We start from the raw sequence: 18,448 nt of genomic DNA on the forward strand, positions 1-18,448 counted from the left end.
TAGACAATGGAGAGTAAGTGATTTGCCCAGGGTCTCACAGCTAGGAAGTATCTGAGTCAAGATTTGAACCCAGGTCCTCCTGACACCAGGCCTGTTGCTTTATCCACTGTGCTATCCAGTTGCTCTATACTCCATTACTTTCTTATAGAAACTCATTGAAGTAAGAATGTCATGTAGTATGAAGCCCTTTGTTGGTGGGAAACCCTTAATCTAGACCAGAATTATTATTTTTAAGAATTAAATTACATTAAATTTTTATTATCATGCAAATACACTTCCATATTGGTCATTGTTTTAAGAGCACACTCATACAAAACCAAAACCCCCTAATAAAACCATAAGTAAACTGATGTGAAAGATAGTAAGCTTTTGATCTGTATCCACCTGATTCAACAGTTCTTGCCCTGGAGGCAGATAACATTCTGTCATATTTTGAAGATTGTCCTTGATCATTGCATTGCTTAAGGTAGCCAAGTTTTCAGTTGATCATTGTACAATATTGCTGTTAACAATGTAATCATCCAATTGCTGTACAATGTTCTCCTGATTCTGCTTATTTTGCTCTGCATCACTTCCTGTAGATCTTTCCAACTTTTTTCTGAAATTATCTTGCTTATAGCACAATAGTACTCCATCACCAACTCATACCACAACTTGTTCAGCCTTTCCTCAGTTGCCATCTTCTCACTTTCCAGTTCTTGGTCACCACAAAGAGAGCTTCTATAAATATTTTAGAACATAAAGTTTCTTTTCCTTTTTTCTGGATCACCTTAGGAAATAAACCTAATGTTGGTATTGCTGGGTTTAAAGGTATACACATATATAAAGGTATGCATATAGAAAGGTTTTATACTTGTGTATAATTCCAAATTGCTCTCCAAAATGGTTGGATCAGTTCGCAGTTCCACCAACAGTATATTAGTATCACCTTTTCTCCACACCCCATCCAACATTATAAATTTTGTCCTTTTATCATTTTAGTCAATTTGATAGGCATAAGATGAAATCATGGTTATTTTGATTTACATTTCTCTAATCAATAATCATCTAGAGCATTTTCCATATATTTACACATAGCTTTGATTTCTTCATCCAAAAACTATCTATTCAGATCATTTGACCATTTATCAGTTGAGGAATGGTTCATATTCTTATAAATTTGACAATTCCATATATATATTTTTAGATCTGAGAAACTGTCTATAATCCACCCCACCACCTTGCTTTTCTTCTAATCTTGGCTACATTAGTTTCCATGTGTACAAAACTTTTAAATTTAATATATTCAAATTTATACATTTTATATCTTTTTTGCTTGTTTATTCATAAGTGTTTCTCTTATCCATAAATTTGATAGGTAATATGTTCCCCGTTCTTCTAATTTGCTTATTATATCTCCCTTTATGCTTATATCATGTATCCACTTTGATTTTACCTTAGTAGATGGTATAAAATATTGGTTTATATCTAGTTTCTGCCTGACTACTTTTTAGTTTTCTAAAAACATTTTTACCAAATACTGAATTCCTATCCCCAAAGTTGGGTCTTTACTTTCACCAAACATAAGGTTATTCTAATATTTTCCAACTGTTTTGAAATTCCAATTCTTAGACTTCTTTCTACTACCAAATAAACTACTTGGAGAAGGGCACAGAGGAAGAGATGACAGGAGAGGCCTTCTTGGATGGGTAAGAAGCTGGTTTATCCAAGTTTCATTAGTACACTATTCCCAGCAGGCTGTATCTCAAAGCCATTCTGAGTGCTTTGATTATCTCCCTGGTTAGATGGAATATGGGAGGGCAGAAAGAGTAGGTCTGAGAATTGGGAAGAACTGGGATTGAGTTCTACTTAGAACATGGACTAGTTATGTGAGCACGGGCAAGTCATGAACTTTCTCAACACGTTAGGTAACTTCCTCAGACTCTAAGTTGCTGATCACCTGCCCATCTGCACATGTGGAGGGACTTTCTGCACACAGCATCAATTTCTAACCTTGGTGAAATTAGAATTCTGGACCAAATACTCTTCTTGAATTCACGATCACATTTGTGGCCTCTTCAAAGACCTAACACACTCATGAAGGTGGCTCTGGTGATTTAGAGGTGCTTTTGTAGGTCCTCAAATTCCTACCAAAGTAAACTTTAGACATGGGGGGAACTGAAGTGTAATCCAGTTATCACAGTTAACAATAGTATTAGAGGAGTACAGACCACAAATGACACAGCCATCGTGCATCCCAAAGGCACTGCATTTTCTGGCAAAAGCAGTGAAGATGGTAGCAGTATTCACAAGCCCCACAGCAGGTAAGTATGTATGTTCTCATCTGCCCTGGGATGTCAGAACAGGTGATGTCCTAACTGCCTTGGTCCTCTTTTCTCTCCTCCTACCCTTTTCAGGGATGATGGGAGTCCAAAAGAGGGAACAGTCATTCAACCCTGTGCCCATACTGAGAGAGTATAGTACTCTGGAAATCAGAGGCTCAGAAGGCTTCTAGGTTCAGAGGAGTATCTCTCCTCTAGGAGAGGGGACTGGGAGTTGGTGGTTGAGATGGTGGCTATGGATTTCCTTCCTTAGAGCTTGGCATTTGAACCTGGATTTGAAAGCAGCTTCTCAGGTGCATTAGGAAAGCCTCAAAATCTTTGAAGGAAGCAGTCTTTGAGAAATGAGAACCTGCTCAGGGTAGGAACTCTTATAAATATCTAAGTTCTGGAGCCTGTAGTGAGGAAAGGATTAGGGAAGAGGGGTGAGCAAAACAGCTTCCAATGGCATCTTCACAGCAGCAGGAAACTTCATTTCTGGTGAGGGAAGGAAAGAGAGAGAGAGAGAGAGAGATGAGTACAGAGGACATCAGGGTTTCCCCTAAGAATTCTTGGGAAGTTTCAAAACCACTCAGGGTCTCATGGTTGGAAAGTATTTAAGAGGCCATCTTTTCCTACCTCTTCCTGAATATAAATTCTCTTTGTCAGGTATTTAGTAAGCAGCCTTTCAACCTTTTCTCAAAGGCCTGAGTGAGAAGGAACCCACCACTCCCCAAAGTAGGTCATTGTACTCTGGAATACACATTCTGGGATTTATCGAAGACTGGGATATTTGGTGATGCACCTGGTTTCACCTCCAGGAAAATAAGATGCCTCTCTCAAATTAAGCTTATTTCCTCTTATTTAATTAATATGCTATTAGCTTGACTGATATCACCCTCTTAGCCTTCTTTCCCCTCTGATCGGAGGGCTAGAGAATGGAGTACTAAACTCCTCCCAATGCCTTTCTTTATGGAAGGGAGAAGCTGGATGTTTTTAGCTCTTTTTACTATGTACTTGCTTCTCCTCTCACTTTCAAATCCATAGAGCAAGAGACCCCCTGGTACCACCACTGCACCTCTTTCCTGACTCACTCCTTTTGTATGTTCTCTCCTTCCATTAAATTTGTAAGCTCTTTGAGGCAGGAACCAAAAATTAATCACATCCCTAGCATTTAACACAATGCCTGGCACATAGTAGGTTCTTAATAAATGTTGATTGTATTGGATAGCTTTAGTTGTTAGTATGTAAGGTCTCTCTTCCAGGTATTTTATAATTCTTTGAAATTCTTTCCTTACTTCTCCATCTCTTATCTTTACTATTTTCATACCCTTTCCCTTCAATCAAAACCTCTTTTCAGATTCAAGAATCAATTACTGTGTTACCTATTATTAAGGAAGAGTTGTATTCAACACAGGCAAAGCTAGAGAAATGAAGCTTTGACATAAACTAGGTGCTTTAAGATGGAAAGGTTCCTGAACATTTTGAATTCATATAGTCAGCCACCTAATCTGTCTATTCATATGGCTGACTTTGTTTCACAGTGACCTAAGTTGAGAGAAGTTAAAGGGTTTAGAAGATAGTGAATTGTGGAGTCAGGCATACCTACCTTCCGGATGTTATAGATCCAGTTGAGAAAGAAATTGACACGGGTGTACACACTTGGGAAGTTGGGTTGCCCACAGCCAATACCCCAGCTCACTATGCCCACTATTTGCCACTTTTCCTTGTAGTACATCAAGGGCCCACCACTGTCACCCTGGGAGAGAACAGAATGGAGTGAGCTTCCAGGAAGTGTGGGCATGTGAAAGTCTTCCCCACTCCCTGACCAAGCATATTCATTGTTGAGAAGCCTTTTATCTCCAGTTTCCTCCTCACCCTCCCCACCAGCTGGCTGATAGGCATGCAATGGATCCTCTGGGAGACTTGGAGAATCTGTGGGACAGGAGAGGTGTCATGGAAAATCTTATCTCACCAATGTCAACCCCAGTGTCCTCCAAGGATCTCAAAACATAGAGTGAGCCTAGAAAGGCTAGAACTCTTTTGGCTTAGGTTATAGTTCTCACTGGGTGCCTCTCTTTCTTCCTTGAGGTTAGGCAAACAACTTTTTGGAAGATGACTTCTGAATTCCAGGAAGATAAGATGGGTTGCATTAATGCATTTCCATAATTAAGGCATGATATATTCTCTTGAAGTCTCATTGAAGAGCTCCAACTTTCTCTACTAGCCATGAGGTTCAGAGACTGGATCCCTGCCTACATGGTCCAGTCATTCCAATTGCTCTGCAGTCATAAAGTACACTCTAGCCAGTTGTGTCAAAATTGTGTTCCCTAAATCACAAGAAGTACCACAGAGAGTGCTTTTATACCTGTTCCTTTTCTAACCCAGAATCCCCTATTCCTGTTCTGTTTATGCTAATCCTTTCCCCATCCTCCAGAGATCAAGTCCTGCCCCTCCCCTTTCCCCAACCTCAACTCTATGAAACCTTCCCTGAGTAGTAAGCAGGATGGAAGAAAAGTGGCCATGGTGTGGTCAGTGGATAGAGGATTGACTAGACCTGGGATTTAGAAGATCAAGATTTAAATCTTGACTCTCCCATTTATCAAGTTGTGTGACTTTGGGTAAATAATTTCATAGTTTGCCTCTCTCAGCCTCAGCTATCTCATCTATGAAATAAGGAGACTGAATCCGGTTGATCTATAAATTCCCTTCCAACTCTTAACATTGTGTTACACTCTATGACACTCTCCTTCTAACCTCCCCAGAATTTATGATTTGCACCACTCAGAGCACACAATGTCAATTTGATAAGCATTATTTAAATCCCCACTATATGCAAGTTACTGCTCTAGGCTTTGTTTTTTTTTTAAAAACCCTTACCTTTTGTCTTAGTATTAGTTATAGACAGAAGATGATCAAGGGCTAGGCAATTGGGATTAAATGACTTGACCAGGGTCACAGAGCTAGCAAGTGTGTGAGACCAGATTTGAACACCAATCCTGCCAACTTCAGGCCTGATGATCTATCCACTATGTACATGTTCCACATACTTTTTGTTGTCCTCTAGGACACTTCTTTTCCTTCCTCAATCATTTTGGTGCCTAGATCAAAGTTTTTCTTTCTACCCTAAGCCCTGTCATCCTTCTCTTTGTCTACATTGATGATCATTCTAATAACAATCATGTTAGTAACAGCAGCATTTGTTTTCCCTTTTAATACCTCATCCCCCATGTTCATCAATCTGCTCAAATCCTATGACATCTATCACCATTGTGGATGGGAGAGTTACAGACTACACTTCAAGGACTTGGTTTGCAGGAAAACCTCATGCAGGAAGAGAATGGAATATTGTTATCAATGGGGGATGGCCCTTGAACCTCTAGCCAAGAAAAACAGCTGAGCAGTTGGAGAGTGGGTTCTTCTGCCTTTTGAATTGGAAGAGAGAGGAACATCTTGCTGATCTCTACCTGTTGTGATCCCTCATCTTTCTGAAGAAATCAGATTAGCCATCCTTCCTCAGTAGTGGTGGATAGAGACTTTTTCTGTTTGGGGAAGATAAGAGACTATACACACAAGAAGATTTTCAATTGATCTCTTCAATAACTGTACATCTCTCTATATCAGGAAAATACAACAGCCTGACTCCACAATCTCAAAAGGGACTCAGGTCCCCAGACCTGAGTCCTCAACCCCTGAGGGGAATTTAGGACAAAAATAGAAACTAGGGATTTCCTAATTTTCCCTCTAACCGAAACCTACCATTCCTAAATACCAAAAAGAATAAATAGATCTTATGAATCCAGAAGAAACTGATCATCTTATTCATCTAATGTACTAAGGGGATCAGGATAATATCTATTAAGTGAAGAAACCAAAAACCAGAGACTGAAGGGGATTTCCTCTTTACCTTTCAGCTCTGAACTTTGATCAAATCTCTCCCCTTCCCTTGTGTAGCTCTACCTAAGGGAGGAAAAAGTGCTTCTTTTTATCTGTCCCTTCTCTCTCTTAGAACTTTCAAGCTTTGGTTCCTGATCCCCCGCTAGTACACCATCAAAGCCTTTGGCACTGTCAAATGATCCAATAGCAGAAACAGATATGGTTTTGTTAATGGAAATGACACTAAAGATGCATTACCATCTATTTTTCTGCTATTGACCATGAGACCTTCCCATCTAACTTATATCTGAAATCTATAAGCATTATCTCCTACTATTAGTGTGAGATCCTTGAGGAATGGGACTACTTAGGTCTTCTCTTTTTATCTCAGTGCTTGGCACATAAGTTTTTAGTAAATGCTATTTCTGTTCATTTACTCGTTCATTCATTCAATTTTCTCAGTGACTGACTAAATTGCCGCTCACCTGGGTGGTTATTATATACAGGACTATGGCACTGCTTGGCAACAACTTAACTTCTAAGAATTTAAATTCTTTCTTTCTTTTTTTAAATTCTAATTTTATTGAAATGTGTCCCTCTCCCACATGTACAATCATTTTCAAGGATCTAAGAATTTGCTGTATTTTAGAAATCAAATAAATGATTATTGTGTGCTTACCATAGTATCCAACATTGAGGTCTATTCCCAAAAGATACTGCCAATATACTATTATGCTATTACAAAAAACTATTGTATAATTTCAATTTTATTAAGTTTTTTAAGTGGTTATGATTCCCAGAAAGTCCTCTCTGAGTAGGTGCATTTCACAGGGAATATGCTAAAATCAATATTTGTAATGCTTCTTTTGACAACTATGATAATGCTGTTAATGTAAAAGGTCCTTATTGTGCTTATTGTTTAAATTAAAACTCTTATACTCTCAATTATATCTGATAGTGATCATGAGTCTCTGCAGTGGTTAATTTTCTTAACATAAATCCTTAAATAATTTTTCTAATTTGAGCACAACTGGATAACCATTCCATGATTCACCAAGAGATATTAGCTTACATAAAATGCAGAGGGTGCCATGTTTTGTGTAGTGATTTTTTCCTAAAAGGAACAAAATTCGGCTACAAAGTAGAAATAAGTATAAGGGAAATCATAAGTCTGTAAAGTATAAACAAAGAATTTCAATTCTGTAACTGCTCTCTCTGACTACATTGTCTTATCCTTTTACTCCTTCCTCCACCCTAGACCTTTACCTTCTCTTCACTCTCACTGTAATTTCTAGTCCCCTAATCCATATGTGTTCTTTTAATCTTAGGAACCTGGATTTAAAACCATTTTTGTTCTTTTAATCCTACTAAGTGGATCAAACCTTAGAGTTCCTTAGAGGCCTGTTTAACTGAATTAAACTTTTCATTCTACAGATTGGGATATTGAAGCTCAGAGAATTTCAGGGAGTTGCTCAAGGTTATTTAGGTAGTATGTGATGCAGTCTGCATTGGAACTCGAATCCTCTGACTCCAAAACTGGCATTCTTTTCACTATTACATGCTGTATCCCAAGATATCAATTCTGATCTTGGATTTACTTGACCTCAAGCATAAGTAGTGGAATTAAGAATTTAAACTTATATCTCTCCTTTATGCTATGTCCAAGACATTTTATGTCATCTTTAGAACACTGAGACTTTTTAGGAAATATAGCACCTTCTTAAACACCTTACCTGGCATGCATCGACGTTGCCACCAGGCATACCAGCACATAGCATTTTCTTGGTGATATCCCCAAAATATGCATTTTCCTGGTTGCACTGATTTCTGTCAATGAGTTGAACTTTTGCCTCATGTAGGATTTTAGAAACCTTTACTGGGAGGTAGCAAACAAATTTTCATCTTTAAATTTCCAACTACTGACCACCCATTGTCTTGCGGGGTATGGCGAGGTTTCTCTATTTCAGCCCAAATTTCCTGGGTTGGAGGGGACCCTATGAAATCGTCTCATCCATGAGCTTGCGTTTTAGGCAGGGCTACCCTTTCCTCAGTGAAATCTTGGTAGAAGAGAAGGCCATAGCTTCTTTTAGTCACCCATCACAGTTTCATATCCTTCTCTATTGAGAAGCCCTCCCTGAGTTGTCTTTATCTCTCTTGATATTTATAGGGCTACACACAACCATTAAATGGGTACTTCTCACAAAGGTTTGCAGACCTCTCGGGGGCTATGAATCCTCACTCCCCACACCCAGTCCCCTACTCCCAGAAAAGCATTTTGTGAAGATGATCTGCTTTTAGTTTTAGAATTTGTGAAAGCTCTACTAATGGAAGGGCCCAAGAAATTACCTTCTGACTCTTTTATGGAACCCCAGCCTATAACCCAGAGTGTAGTACTTGGAATCAGCTCTTCATCAAAGAATGGCAGACAAATGGGCCTGATTCTATCTGTAGGGGGAGAGACAAGGAGTAAAGGATGAGTGAGGGAGAGATGGAAACAGTAAGACAAAAAGTAACTAGACAGAAAGAGATGTGAGGAAGAAGAGAACTACAAAGAGAAGACAGATAAAAGAGAGAAAGAGAGTAGGGAACAGGGAGAGAGAAATAAGAGGGGGAAAGAAGGGGTAGGATGAAGAAGATATGGGAGAGGGAAAGAGAAAGGCAGTGACAAATGAGACACACAAAGAGGTCAGAAGAGGGAAATAGAAATGAAGAGAAACAGGGAGGAAGAAAGAAGTAAAGGGATAGAGGAGGACAAGATGGGGAGAATGAGAAAGAAACAATGAGGGAAGGAAGATGAAACAGGAAGAAACAAAGTAAAGCCATAGAGAAGAGGAAGAAGAGATCTGGAGAGAGACAGAGTGAAAGGGAAAGTGGGAAGGAGGGAGAGAGACAGGAACAGAGACAAGAAATAGAGAGGAGAGGCAAGTGACAAGGAGAGCAAGAAAAGGTAGAGATTGAGAGAATGAGGCAGAGAGACAGAAATAGATTGAGAGGAGGTAGAAAAAAAAGAGTGAAAAGGATATGGGAAGAATGGAGAGAGACAGAGACAGAAAGACAGAGAGAGAGTCAGAGAAAGAGAAAGAAAGAGAGATGGCTGAGAATTGAACCCTCCAAAGAATATTTGCATTCCCAAACTGACTTTAGAGAAAGTAGGTCCAATATTGTTTCATAGTAGTAATGAACAGCACTCCCCAAAGCACTATCTAGATGCCTTATCTATACCAGTCCTACAGGGTTCACTGGGGAAAAGCATCAAATACAAAAACATGTGTGCTATATGATATGCCACTGAGTGAGCAGAGCTGGGGAAGGTTCATTAGGGAAGGTCTCCAGATAAAGGGGACTTCTGGACAAAAGGACAGGAGGAAGTCACAAGATCTAGAATAGATAAGTAACTCCCAAGGTGATCTGGCTAGTCGTCCCCTAGATGGGCCAAGAAGAACCCGAGGTGTAACTTAAGACAGGTTAAGTGCTTCCCCACAGGAACATAGGGAGTAAGAAACAGAGCCATCAGGAATGTCGCGAATTTTAAAATCCAAATCCAGTTATCTTGCTCCTGTCACAGTGGTCTCTACTGAAATTAGTGGAGAAGAGGCAGGGAGGAGGGATCCTGGGCTGTGCGCTGATTCAGGCCATGGAAGCACTTTGCAAAAGCAGTAAGATGGCGAGCTCCTAGAGGGCAGGACTGAGACCTACACTTCAATAGGACCTACAGTGTCCAGCACAGGCCTTTGGCCCCAGCAGGTGCTCAGTAACAAACCGTTGTTTGACTGTTAGCTTTTCCCATTTCTCTCTGTGACTGTGGTGGATAGAGTGCAGGCCTTGGAGTCAGGAGGACCTGTGTTCAAATTTGACCTTGGACAGCTAACTGTATGACCCTAGGCAAGTCACTTGGTCATGGCTGCCTCAGTTTCCTTATCTGTTAAATGATCTGGAGAAGGAAGTGGCAAACCAATTCAGTATCTTTGCCAAGAAAACCCCAAATGGAGTCATGAACAGCTAGACACAACTAACTGATCTAAACAACAAAAGTTGTAAGGTTAAGAGTCAGAATTGAGCATAGGTACTCTGACTTTAAATCCAGTTCTCTTTCTATTCTAGGTATCCTTCATACAGGAAAGAAGAGCTTTGAGAGCAGCCCCAAATAAGCCAATGGAGGGATTGCAGCTAGGTGGTAAAAGAGATAGATATTCCTGAAACAAATAGATCTGTTTTCCATGGGTTGTTTTATTATACAGATATACTGGACACAGAATAATTCTGTTCTCAGTAATGAGTCAATCAGGAGCTATAGTGAGCCAGAAGTCTTGCTCACTCCCAGATACCTTCATGGTATTCCCTTGCTGACTGTGCTGACCTATCCATCAAAAACTCTACCTAAAGCTGCTCAAGTTGGCTTAAACCAGCCTTGTGGTCAGCCATTGCTACTAGACATCTTGCTTCTGTGTTCTACCAGTCCCTGGAAGAGACTACCCATTTTTTACCCCCAGTCACTGCCCAAACTAGTCTTTGTGGTTTGAAAGCATAAATTGTCTAAATTCCTTGGGTTGTGGGACCTCCATTTTGGATTCCTCTGTATGCATGTCTAAACTTTCCCTTTGAATAAATAATCTTTTAAAGTAAAATAGGATTCCCCTATATTTGAAAAGTGGGTTTTCCATGGTAGACAGAAACATGAAGTCCTAAATTGAAATGCAGTTTCAGACACTTACTTAGCGATGTGGTCTTGGGCAAATCACTTAACCCTATTTGCCTAACTTTCCTCATTTGTAAAATGAGCTAGAGAATGAAATAGCAAACCCCTTCAGTATCTTTGCCAAGAAAACCCCATACTAGATCAACAAAAGTCAGACAGGCCTGAAATGACTGAACTGAAATAAGAACTTGGGCAAAGCATCAATCTCTATCTGCTTCAGTTTCCTCCTCTGTAAAATGGGGATAATAAGAGCACCTGTTCCCAGGGTTATTGTGAGGTTAAAATGAGCCAATATGTGTAAAGTGATCTGTAAACCTTACAGCGCTCTATGAAATTTTAGCTTGTGCTGTTGTTCTGCTGGGATAACTGCCAGTCCCTGAACCCAGTGAAGGTTTAAATCTTTCTGGATTGAAAAGAAAAGTTTCAGTCCCCCCTTTTTATCTCTAGGAACCATCCCAAGGTTCACTAAAGTCCCTCAGAGGAGCTAGTCTGGGGTCGAAGTTCCCATTTGCCATGCTTTTTGTACAACGATCTTCCTGTTCCAGGGAAATAATTTGAGGTTTTTCCTTCCACATCAACTGAGATGCAGATCAGTTAGGTGGGACCAGAGACATTGCAGGCATCCTGAATGAGGAAGGAGGAGTTCTGAACCTGATGAATAGAGATTTTACCCACAGAATAAGCAACCTCAAATTCTGGGATTCTTAGGATTGAATTTTTCAGGGCTGCATCTGCTAATGGGAACAGCAACCCTGGGATCCTCCAGTAGGGAACTGAGACCTTTGGCACTTGTGGGAGTCACTCATGCACTTCAGGCCTCAGTTGGCTCTTTTGTAAAACAGGGCTAATACTTTAGCTGTCTGAAGGCAGGAGGCTAGACCAGATGGTGTCTTGAGGTTTTTTTTTTAAGCTCCAGGATCTGTGACTGAAGTACCTTGAGTTGAGCTGAATTTGGACTAGGCATACTGTGCCTTCTACTTGGTGACTCTCTTTTCTCTAAGCCCATTTCTCAGGTTCTGGGTCTTACCTGACATAACAAGAGGCCTTTTCAGCTTGATCAGGGCCAAGTCATTCTCTTTGGGATGTAAACTGTTGTGCTTGACAATAAAGATTTTGTCCAGGTCCAAGTATGGGGTTCTGGCATACAGGTAGTGAATGCCAACCTTTACTTTCCAGAGGGACACGACAGAAGAGATTCTGAGAAAAGGAAAGAGCAGGAGTCAGGGGAATTCTGACTCTGCCTCAGGATGGGTACCTGGGAGGAGGGAAAGTGGGCACAAGTGTAGCAAGAGTGGGAGCATCATTGCAAGTTGTTGGCAGGGTGAGCAGAACTTTGCTTAATCTAGTTAACTGGCCAGAAAATAGGAAGCCCCCAGATGGGAAAAATGGTGGCTTCATCTCAGGTCAGCTTCTCCCTAGCTCTTTCTTTTCCTCCTGGAAAATTTGAATATTCAGGGCCTGAAGGTGTCACAGGAAGTTTTAAGCAGGGCAATGATGTGGTGATGTCACTTCACATCAAAGTTATTTGTGTCTGAGTCATATTCTGCTACTAGATTGGAAGTTTCATGAGGGCAAGGACTAGGTCTTATCTAAGATTTCATCTCCCCTCCTTGAAGTGTTTAGAACATTCCTGCACACAGTAAATATTTCACAAACACTGGGTCAAACTGAATAGATCTGAGTGAGTTGGTTTGTTATTCTGAGGAGATGATCCTTCCTTGACAATAAGATTACTAGATATAGGAGGACAGAGAGGGAAGGCAGAACCCTAACTGAAGAGCAAGGAGCCCTGCATTTTGGAAGAGATGGGGCCTTACCTGAAGCAGTGGGAAGCAGTTAGGATCCAGTAGTGGTCAAGGATGGAGCCACCACAGATATGACTCTTCTTGTACTGAATGCTGACCTGCCAGGGCCAGCTCTTCACAGAACTTTCATGCCCGCCCACCACCCGGGAACTATACAGGCTCCCTCCACAGTCTGTATCCACTCAGTGAAGGTCCAGAGGAGAAAGGGAGAAGAAGGATAGAACATGGCATCATCAATCTGGAGGTAGAAAGGACCTGAGAGATCATCCTAGTGAATCCTCTTCCCACCCCCAACCTACACTCCCTCTTTCCCCCATTGTACAGTTGAGGAAGGGAAGACCTATTGAGATGAAGTGACCAAATCCATGTCTGTGATTCCAAATTCAACACTTTTCATTATACCACAGATGTGCTGATGAGTGAAAAACCTACACCCTGTTATAGACAGGACTTAGCTCTTACTGCTTCTCAATATGAATACATGCTCCTTCTTGGTCCCCATTCTTCCCCTTCTCCAATAGCTAGTCAGTTGCTAGCGTCTCTAGAGCTGTCCTTCATCATGAGTCTACCATTTGTCCTCTCTCTTCCATTCCTACAATTACTACTCTGGTTCCAAGTTCAGGAGTTCATCACTGCACCCTGAAGTTATTTCACTAAGCTCCAAACTCGTCTCTCCACATCTTCTTCCTCTAACTCACCCTAATTCCCTGCCTAGCTTCTGTGTCCTAAAATACATATTGTTCCCTGGCTCTTCAATTCCCCATTAAAGAGTTCCAGTGCTCCCTACTATCTATGGATGAACTTCCAAACTCCTTCACCTGGCATTCAAAGCTCTTCAGCATCTGTCTCCACTTTTCTCCCTTGCTCTGGCCAAATGTTCTAGTCACCATTCTCCTCATCCTCTCTTAGCTTTGCTCTTGGGTGTTCCAAGAGGTGGAAATGGCTTCCAACCTTTAGGTTGCTTACAAGTCTTGCTCATCCTTGAAGGATCAATTCAAGTTCCAGTCCCTCTAGAGTTCTCCTAGTTCTTCAGCAGTTACCTTGCCTTCTTCTGTAGCCCTGAACCACCCACTCCACTAGCCACTTAGCATATGCTGCCTTGTATTGAAAAAAAGTCTAGCTTTATCTATCCTATTTCCTCAAATACCTTATAAGACCTGGAGGGCCTGGAATATGTCTTATACTCCATTTGTGGTGTCTAACATCATCAGCATCAGCATCATTATCACCATCATCATCATTAACATTTCTATAGATTCTACTATGTGCCAGGCACTATGTTCATATAGTGAGTATTTAAAATAACTCCATGAAAGGAATGTGGATAATCCAGTGGAATATAATTTCTTCAAGGGCAGGGAGAGAAGGTCATTTTTTGTCTTTGTATCTATCCCAGGCACCTTGCACATAGCAGGCATTTAATTAAGGCTTAAATGCTGGTCAAACTTGAATTTGCATCTAACCCTGAGTAACTGAAAGTTGACAGGAGCAAAGAAGATGTGTCTGTGCTGCTGGCCTGTGAGCCTCACTGTGCCCTCCTCAGCCTCCAAAGCTCCTCACCAGCCTTTCCTGAATGTGGGATGTGGAGTACTTACTGGAGTACTTAGCATGAAGCATGCAGAGAAACTTTGCCTGGCAAATCCCCAATCCCAAAGAAACCACATTAGAATTGTGGGAGAACTGAGAATGGAAAAAATGGAATATTCTCACTTCTCCTTTGGGAAGTCATGACTTAACTTTTTCTTCTTCTGACCTCTTAAAGAGAGGTGACCATACTCACCAGTACAGTGAAGGGCAACCAGGGCCATTGAGAAGCAGGGCCTGGAAAAGAGAAATACATGGGTGGGATTTGGCTTTATGCCTTGCCAGGCCAGATGTAGAGGCCAAGGTTTCCAGGCTCTCTTAGATTTAGTCCCTTCAGACCTTGAGAGGATCTTAATATTGGAAGTGATCCCAGATGCTAATACATGACTGTGCCATCTCCAGTGAAAAGTTCTTCAGGTTTTACCTACAAACTTCCAGTGATGGATAAACTCACTTCTTTCCAAGATAGCTCCCTTCCACTCTTGGATGGCTGTTAGCTTCTGCCTATGCCCTCTGGGCATGGGAGTACTGATTTAGCACTTGAAGGCATCTTAGGAGCCATTAAATCCAATCTTCTTATTTGAAAGATGAATAAAATAATGTTCCTAGAAGTTAAGTGAGTTGTCCAAGGTCACATAGGAAGTAATGAAAGAACCGGAATTGAAAGCCAGGTGCTCTGATTCCAAATCCAATGTTATCTTCCTTCAAGTAGATAACTTTTTGAAGAATTCTAGTTAACCTTTCTAGGACTCAGTTTCCTTATCTGTAGAGGATGCCTTCTGAAATTAACCAAAGCTTTGAAGTATAATCCTACAAGAAATTACCCTTGTAATATATGCAAAATAATGATAATAAGGAGGAATATATGCAAAATAATGATAATAAGGAGGAATGCAGAACCTGGAGAAATATATTTGGAATGCTCCCTAAGTTACCAATAGGAAAGTGAACACATAACTTTTAAAAAAAACAAACAAAAAAGAAAACAAACCCAACTATCCTTACCTTCTGTCTGAGTATCAATACTAAGTATTGATTTGAAGGCAGAAGAGTAGTAAAGGCTAAGCAATGGGAGTTAAGTGACTTGCCCAGGGCCATATAGCTGGGAAGTGTCTGAGGTCAGATTGAACCCAGGACCTCCCATCTCTAAGCCTGGCTTTCTATCCACTGAGCCACCTGACTGCCCTGAAGATGTCTTTCAAAAAATATTTAATGCAAATTACCAGACTAATTTTATCCTTTGCAGCTTTAAAATTTGATCTTTGGAGAAGAGTTAGGCATAGGCACAACCCATTTATCACTGAATAACAGCAAGAAAAAATAGAAGTATCAATAAGACTTATTTTCAATAATTCTCTGTTAGTTAAGTATATATCAATGTGACTTTGTGTGTGTGTGTGTATGTAAGACTCTAAGACAGAGACACAGAAACAAAAAGACAGAAGGAGACAGAGGGAGAGAAAGAAAAAGAGAAGATAAAAGAGGGACAGGAGAGAGAAACATAAAGAACTGGGAAGAGACACAAGACAGAGACAGGGAATAGAGATATGCAGAAGACCCAGAAGACCCAGAGAGAGGAGAGACAAAGAGACAGGGAGGGAGGGAAGAAGGGAAAGAGAGAAAGAGACAGAAGCAGAGGTAGAGATCAAGGGAGGGAAGGAGGAAGAAAAGTGGAGACATAGAAACAGAAATGGAGATAGGGAAGAGAGAGAGAGACAGACAGACAGACAGACAGACAGAGAGACAGAGAGAGAGAAAACAAGGGCATTTATCTATATGTCTCTATATGTCATGGTCAGAATTGGGGTGTATGTATATTTCTATGCCAGTACTAGAGTTCATCTATATGCATGTTGTTTCCTATACAGAAAGGAAGATTGGGACCTATTTAATGGAATCTTTCCACCAACTGCCAGGATTGGGTGGCTGACCACAGGATGGTTCCTATGTCCATGCACCCTGACCAGACAGTGTCCCAGTCTGTGGGTGAAGCTAGGGAGGAGTGAGGAGTGAGTGCAGTTGGGTTAGTGTGGGTCCTGAGAGGCAAGGGCCCTTATGTTTGTGATCACTCATAGGACAGTGGATTCCCAGGCCAGAGGGAAGAGTTGATCCTTGCAACCTCAGGGGGACCAGAAAGAGTAAGAGCATTTCCTTGTGATAACTGCATTGCAGGAGGCCTTGCTCAATGTTCAGGGGGTGGTAGTACCTGAAGGCACTGATAGACTGAGGCATGAGCCAGGGATGAGGGACCACACTTGGCTTTGGATTATTAAAATTGGAAGAACCATGAGGTCAAAGGCCCCCAGAGAGCTCAGGAAATAACAGCATAAAAATCTTAAAACCTGAGACATCATCCCCTGTATCCTGGGAGCAGAACCCATTATAAAATTAACAATTAATAAATAGGCTGCCAATTAAAAAAAAAGAATAAGGAAAAGAGAAAGAACCTAACCATAGAGAGCTACTATTATGATAGAAAAGATCAAGGCACACTCAGAAGATAATGAAGTTAAAACCCTTAATTCTAAAATCTCAAAGAAAAATGTAAAATGGACACAAACCCAAAAACTGTTCTTGTGAGAATTTAAAATGGAGTTTAAAAGCCAATGAGAGAAGTCAAGAAAAAAATTCTCTTTAAAAATTAGAACTAGGTTGGGGAAGCTAATGACTTCTTAAGTTGTCTCTCCTGGAATGATTTTCTAAATCTTACATTTTGTGAAGGAGATGCTTAATATTTTCCTCAATTTTTTCATTCTTTAGATTTTGTTTTATAGTGTCCTGCTGCCTTGTGAATTCACTTGATTCTAGTTGTATTCTAATTCTTAAAGACTGGATTTCATCCCTGGCTTTTTGGTCATCCTTCTCCTTCTGGTCTGATTTTCTTTGAAGGTCATCTTTCATCTTCTTTACCTCATCTTTTATCTCCGTTGCCTCATCTTTCATCTTCTTTATCTCATCTTTCATCTCCTTTGCTTCATTTTCAAGCTGGTTGATTTTGGCTTTCAAGACACTATTTTCTCGTTTTAGTTCAAGTGCCTCTGTTTCCAGATGACTTATCTTAGTTTTTAAGTTCTTTTCCCAATTGTCTTCAGCCTCCCTTAATTGTGTTTTGAATTGTATTTTGAGTTCTTCCAAAGCCTGTGTCCAATTCACTGGGTTTTCTGTTTTATTGCTTGGTGTTCCCTCCTCCTCTGTTTCGTTTACTCTTTGTTCATTGCCTGTGTAGAAGCTGTAAATTGTAATTTCTTTTTTCTTTTTCTGTTGTTTGCTCATATTTACCCCCTCTTTACTCCCTGCAGTTGTCTGTGCTCTTGTTCCTCTTATTTATTTATTTATTGGTTTGGGGCTTTTCTGTCAGTCTTCCCTCTTGGAGTTTTGTCAGCAAGCCTCTCAGTGCAGTCTGTGTGGGAGGGGTGTTGGAGCTAGAGCTTCCCTGACCTCTGAAGACTGTTGATAGGATTAAATCCAGCTGGATTGGGCTGGATGTGCCCTGAGGCCAAAACCTCCTGGAAGGGGGGAGCAATATGGAAGGTCTCTGCTGCTGCAACTAGGCTACCTGCTCTGCACTCCTTCTCTAACTCCTTCCCCACTGCCTGTGTTTGACACTCTGAGCCTGGTACAGCTTTGCCCACAAGGTACTACCTCCAGACCAGCACCTTTGCCCACCCAGAGGTTCCAGCTGCCACTGGAGGCTTAGTGATCTAGGTGGGGGAGGGGTTCTGGGATCTTCCTTCTCCCTTCCCCTTAAACCAGAGTATTCTTGAATTCTGGCTTTTGGGGGGCATACCTTTTAAATTGAGTCCAGCAGGAGGGGTTCCTTGGCTCTGTCTTATTGTTAGGTTTGATTTTCAGTCCCCTAGCAGCATTTAGTTTGTAATTGGTAAGGAAGGGTTTTCAGAGGTTTGAACTTTCGGTGCCTCTATACTGCCATCTTGACTCTGCCTCCAAGCTAATGACTTCTTAAGACAATAAGAAATAATAAAACAAACTCAAAAGAATGAAAATAGAAGAGAATAGGACACATCTCATTAAAAGCAACTGACCTGGAAAACAGATTGAGGAGAGAAAATTTAAGAATTTTTGGAATACCTGAAAATTGTGATAAAAAAGAGTCTAGATACTGTACTTCAAGAAATTAATAAGTCAAATTGCCCTGAAGTTTTAGAACTAGAGGGTAAAAATAGAAATTG

General features: G+C 40.8%; 1 protein-coding gene across 1 annotated transcript in view; it reads right to left on the reverse strand.

Moving 5' to 3' along the window:
* Window positions 1-265: 265 nt before the first annotated feature.
* LOC107648909 (transmembrane protease serine 4-like) overlaps window positions 266-18,448 on the reverse strand; it is a 37,984-nt gene continuing 19,801 nt past the window's right edge. Inside the window, exons 2-8 of the mRNA XM_016433215.2 lie at window positions 14,455-14,495; window positions 12,687-12,846; window positions 11,897-12,066; window positions 8,520-8,618; window positions 7,907-8,049; window positions 3,907-4,056; window positions 266-2,795 (exon numbers count right to left, since the gene is read on the reverse strand). Of these exons, the coding sequence (XP_016288701.2) occupies window positions 2,790-2,795; window positions 3,907-4,056; window positions 7,907-8,049; window positions 8,520-8,618; window positions 11,897-12,066; window positions 12,687-12,846; window positions 14,455-14,495 (769 nt within the window). The 3' untranslated portion in view covers window positions 266-2,789. The remainder of the gene's footprint in view (window positions 2,796-3,906; window positions 4,057-7,906; window positions 8,050-8,519; window positions 8,619-11,896; window positions 12,067-12,686; window positions 12,847-14,454; window positions 14,496-18,448) is intronic.

Source organism: Monodelphis domestica, chromosome 4, assembly GCF_027887165.1.
Source record: "Monodelphis domestica isolate mMonDom1 chromosome 4, mMonDom1.pri, whole genome shotgun sequence".
NCBI classification, from domain to species: Eukaryota; Metazoa; Chordata; class Mammalia; order Didelphimorphia; family Didelphidae; genus Monodelphis; species Monodelphis domestica.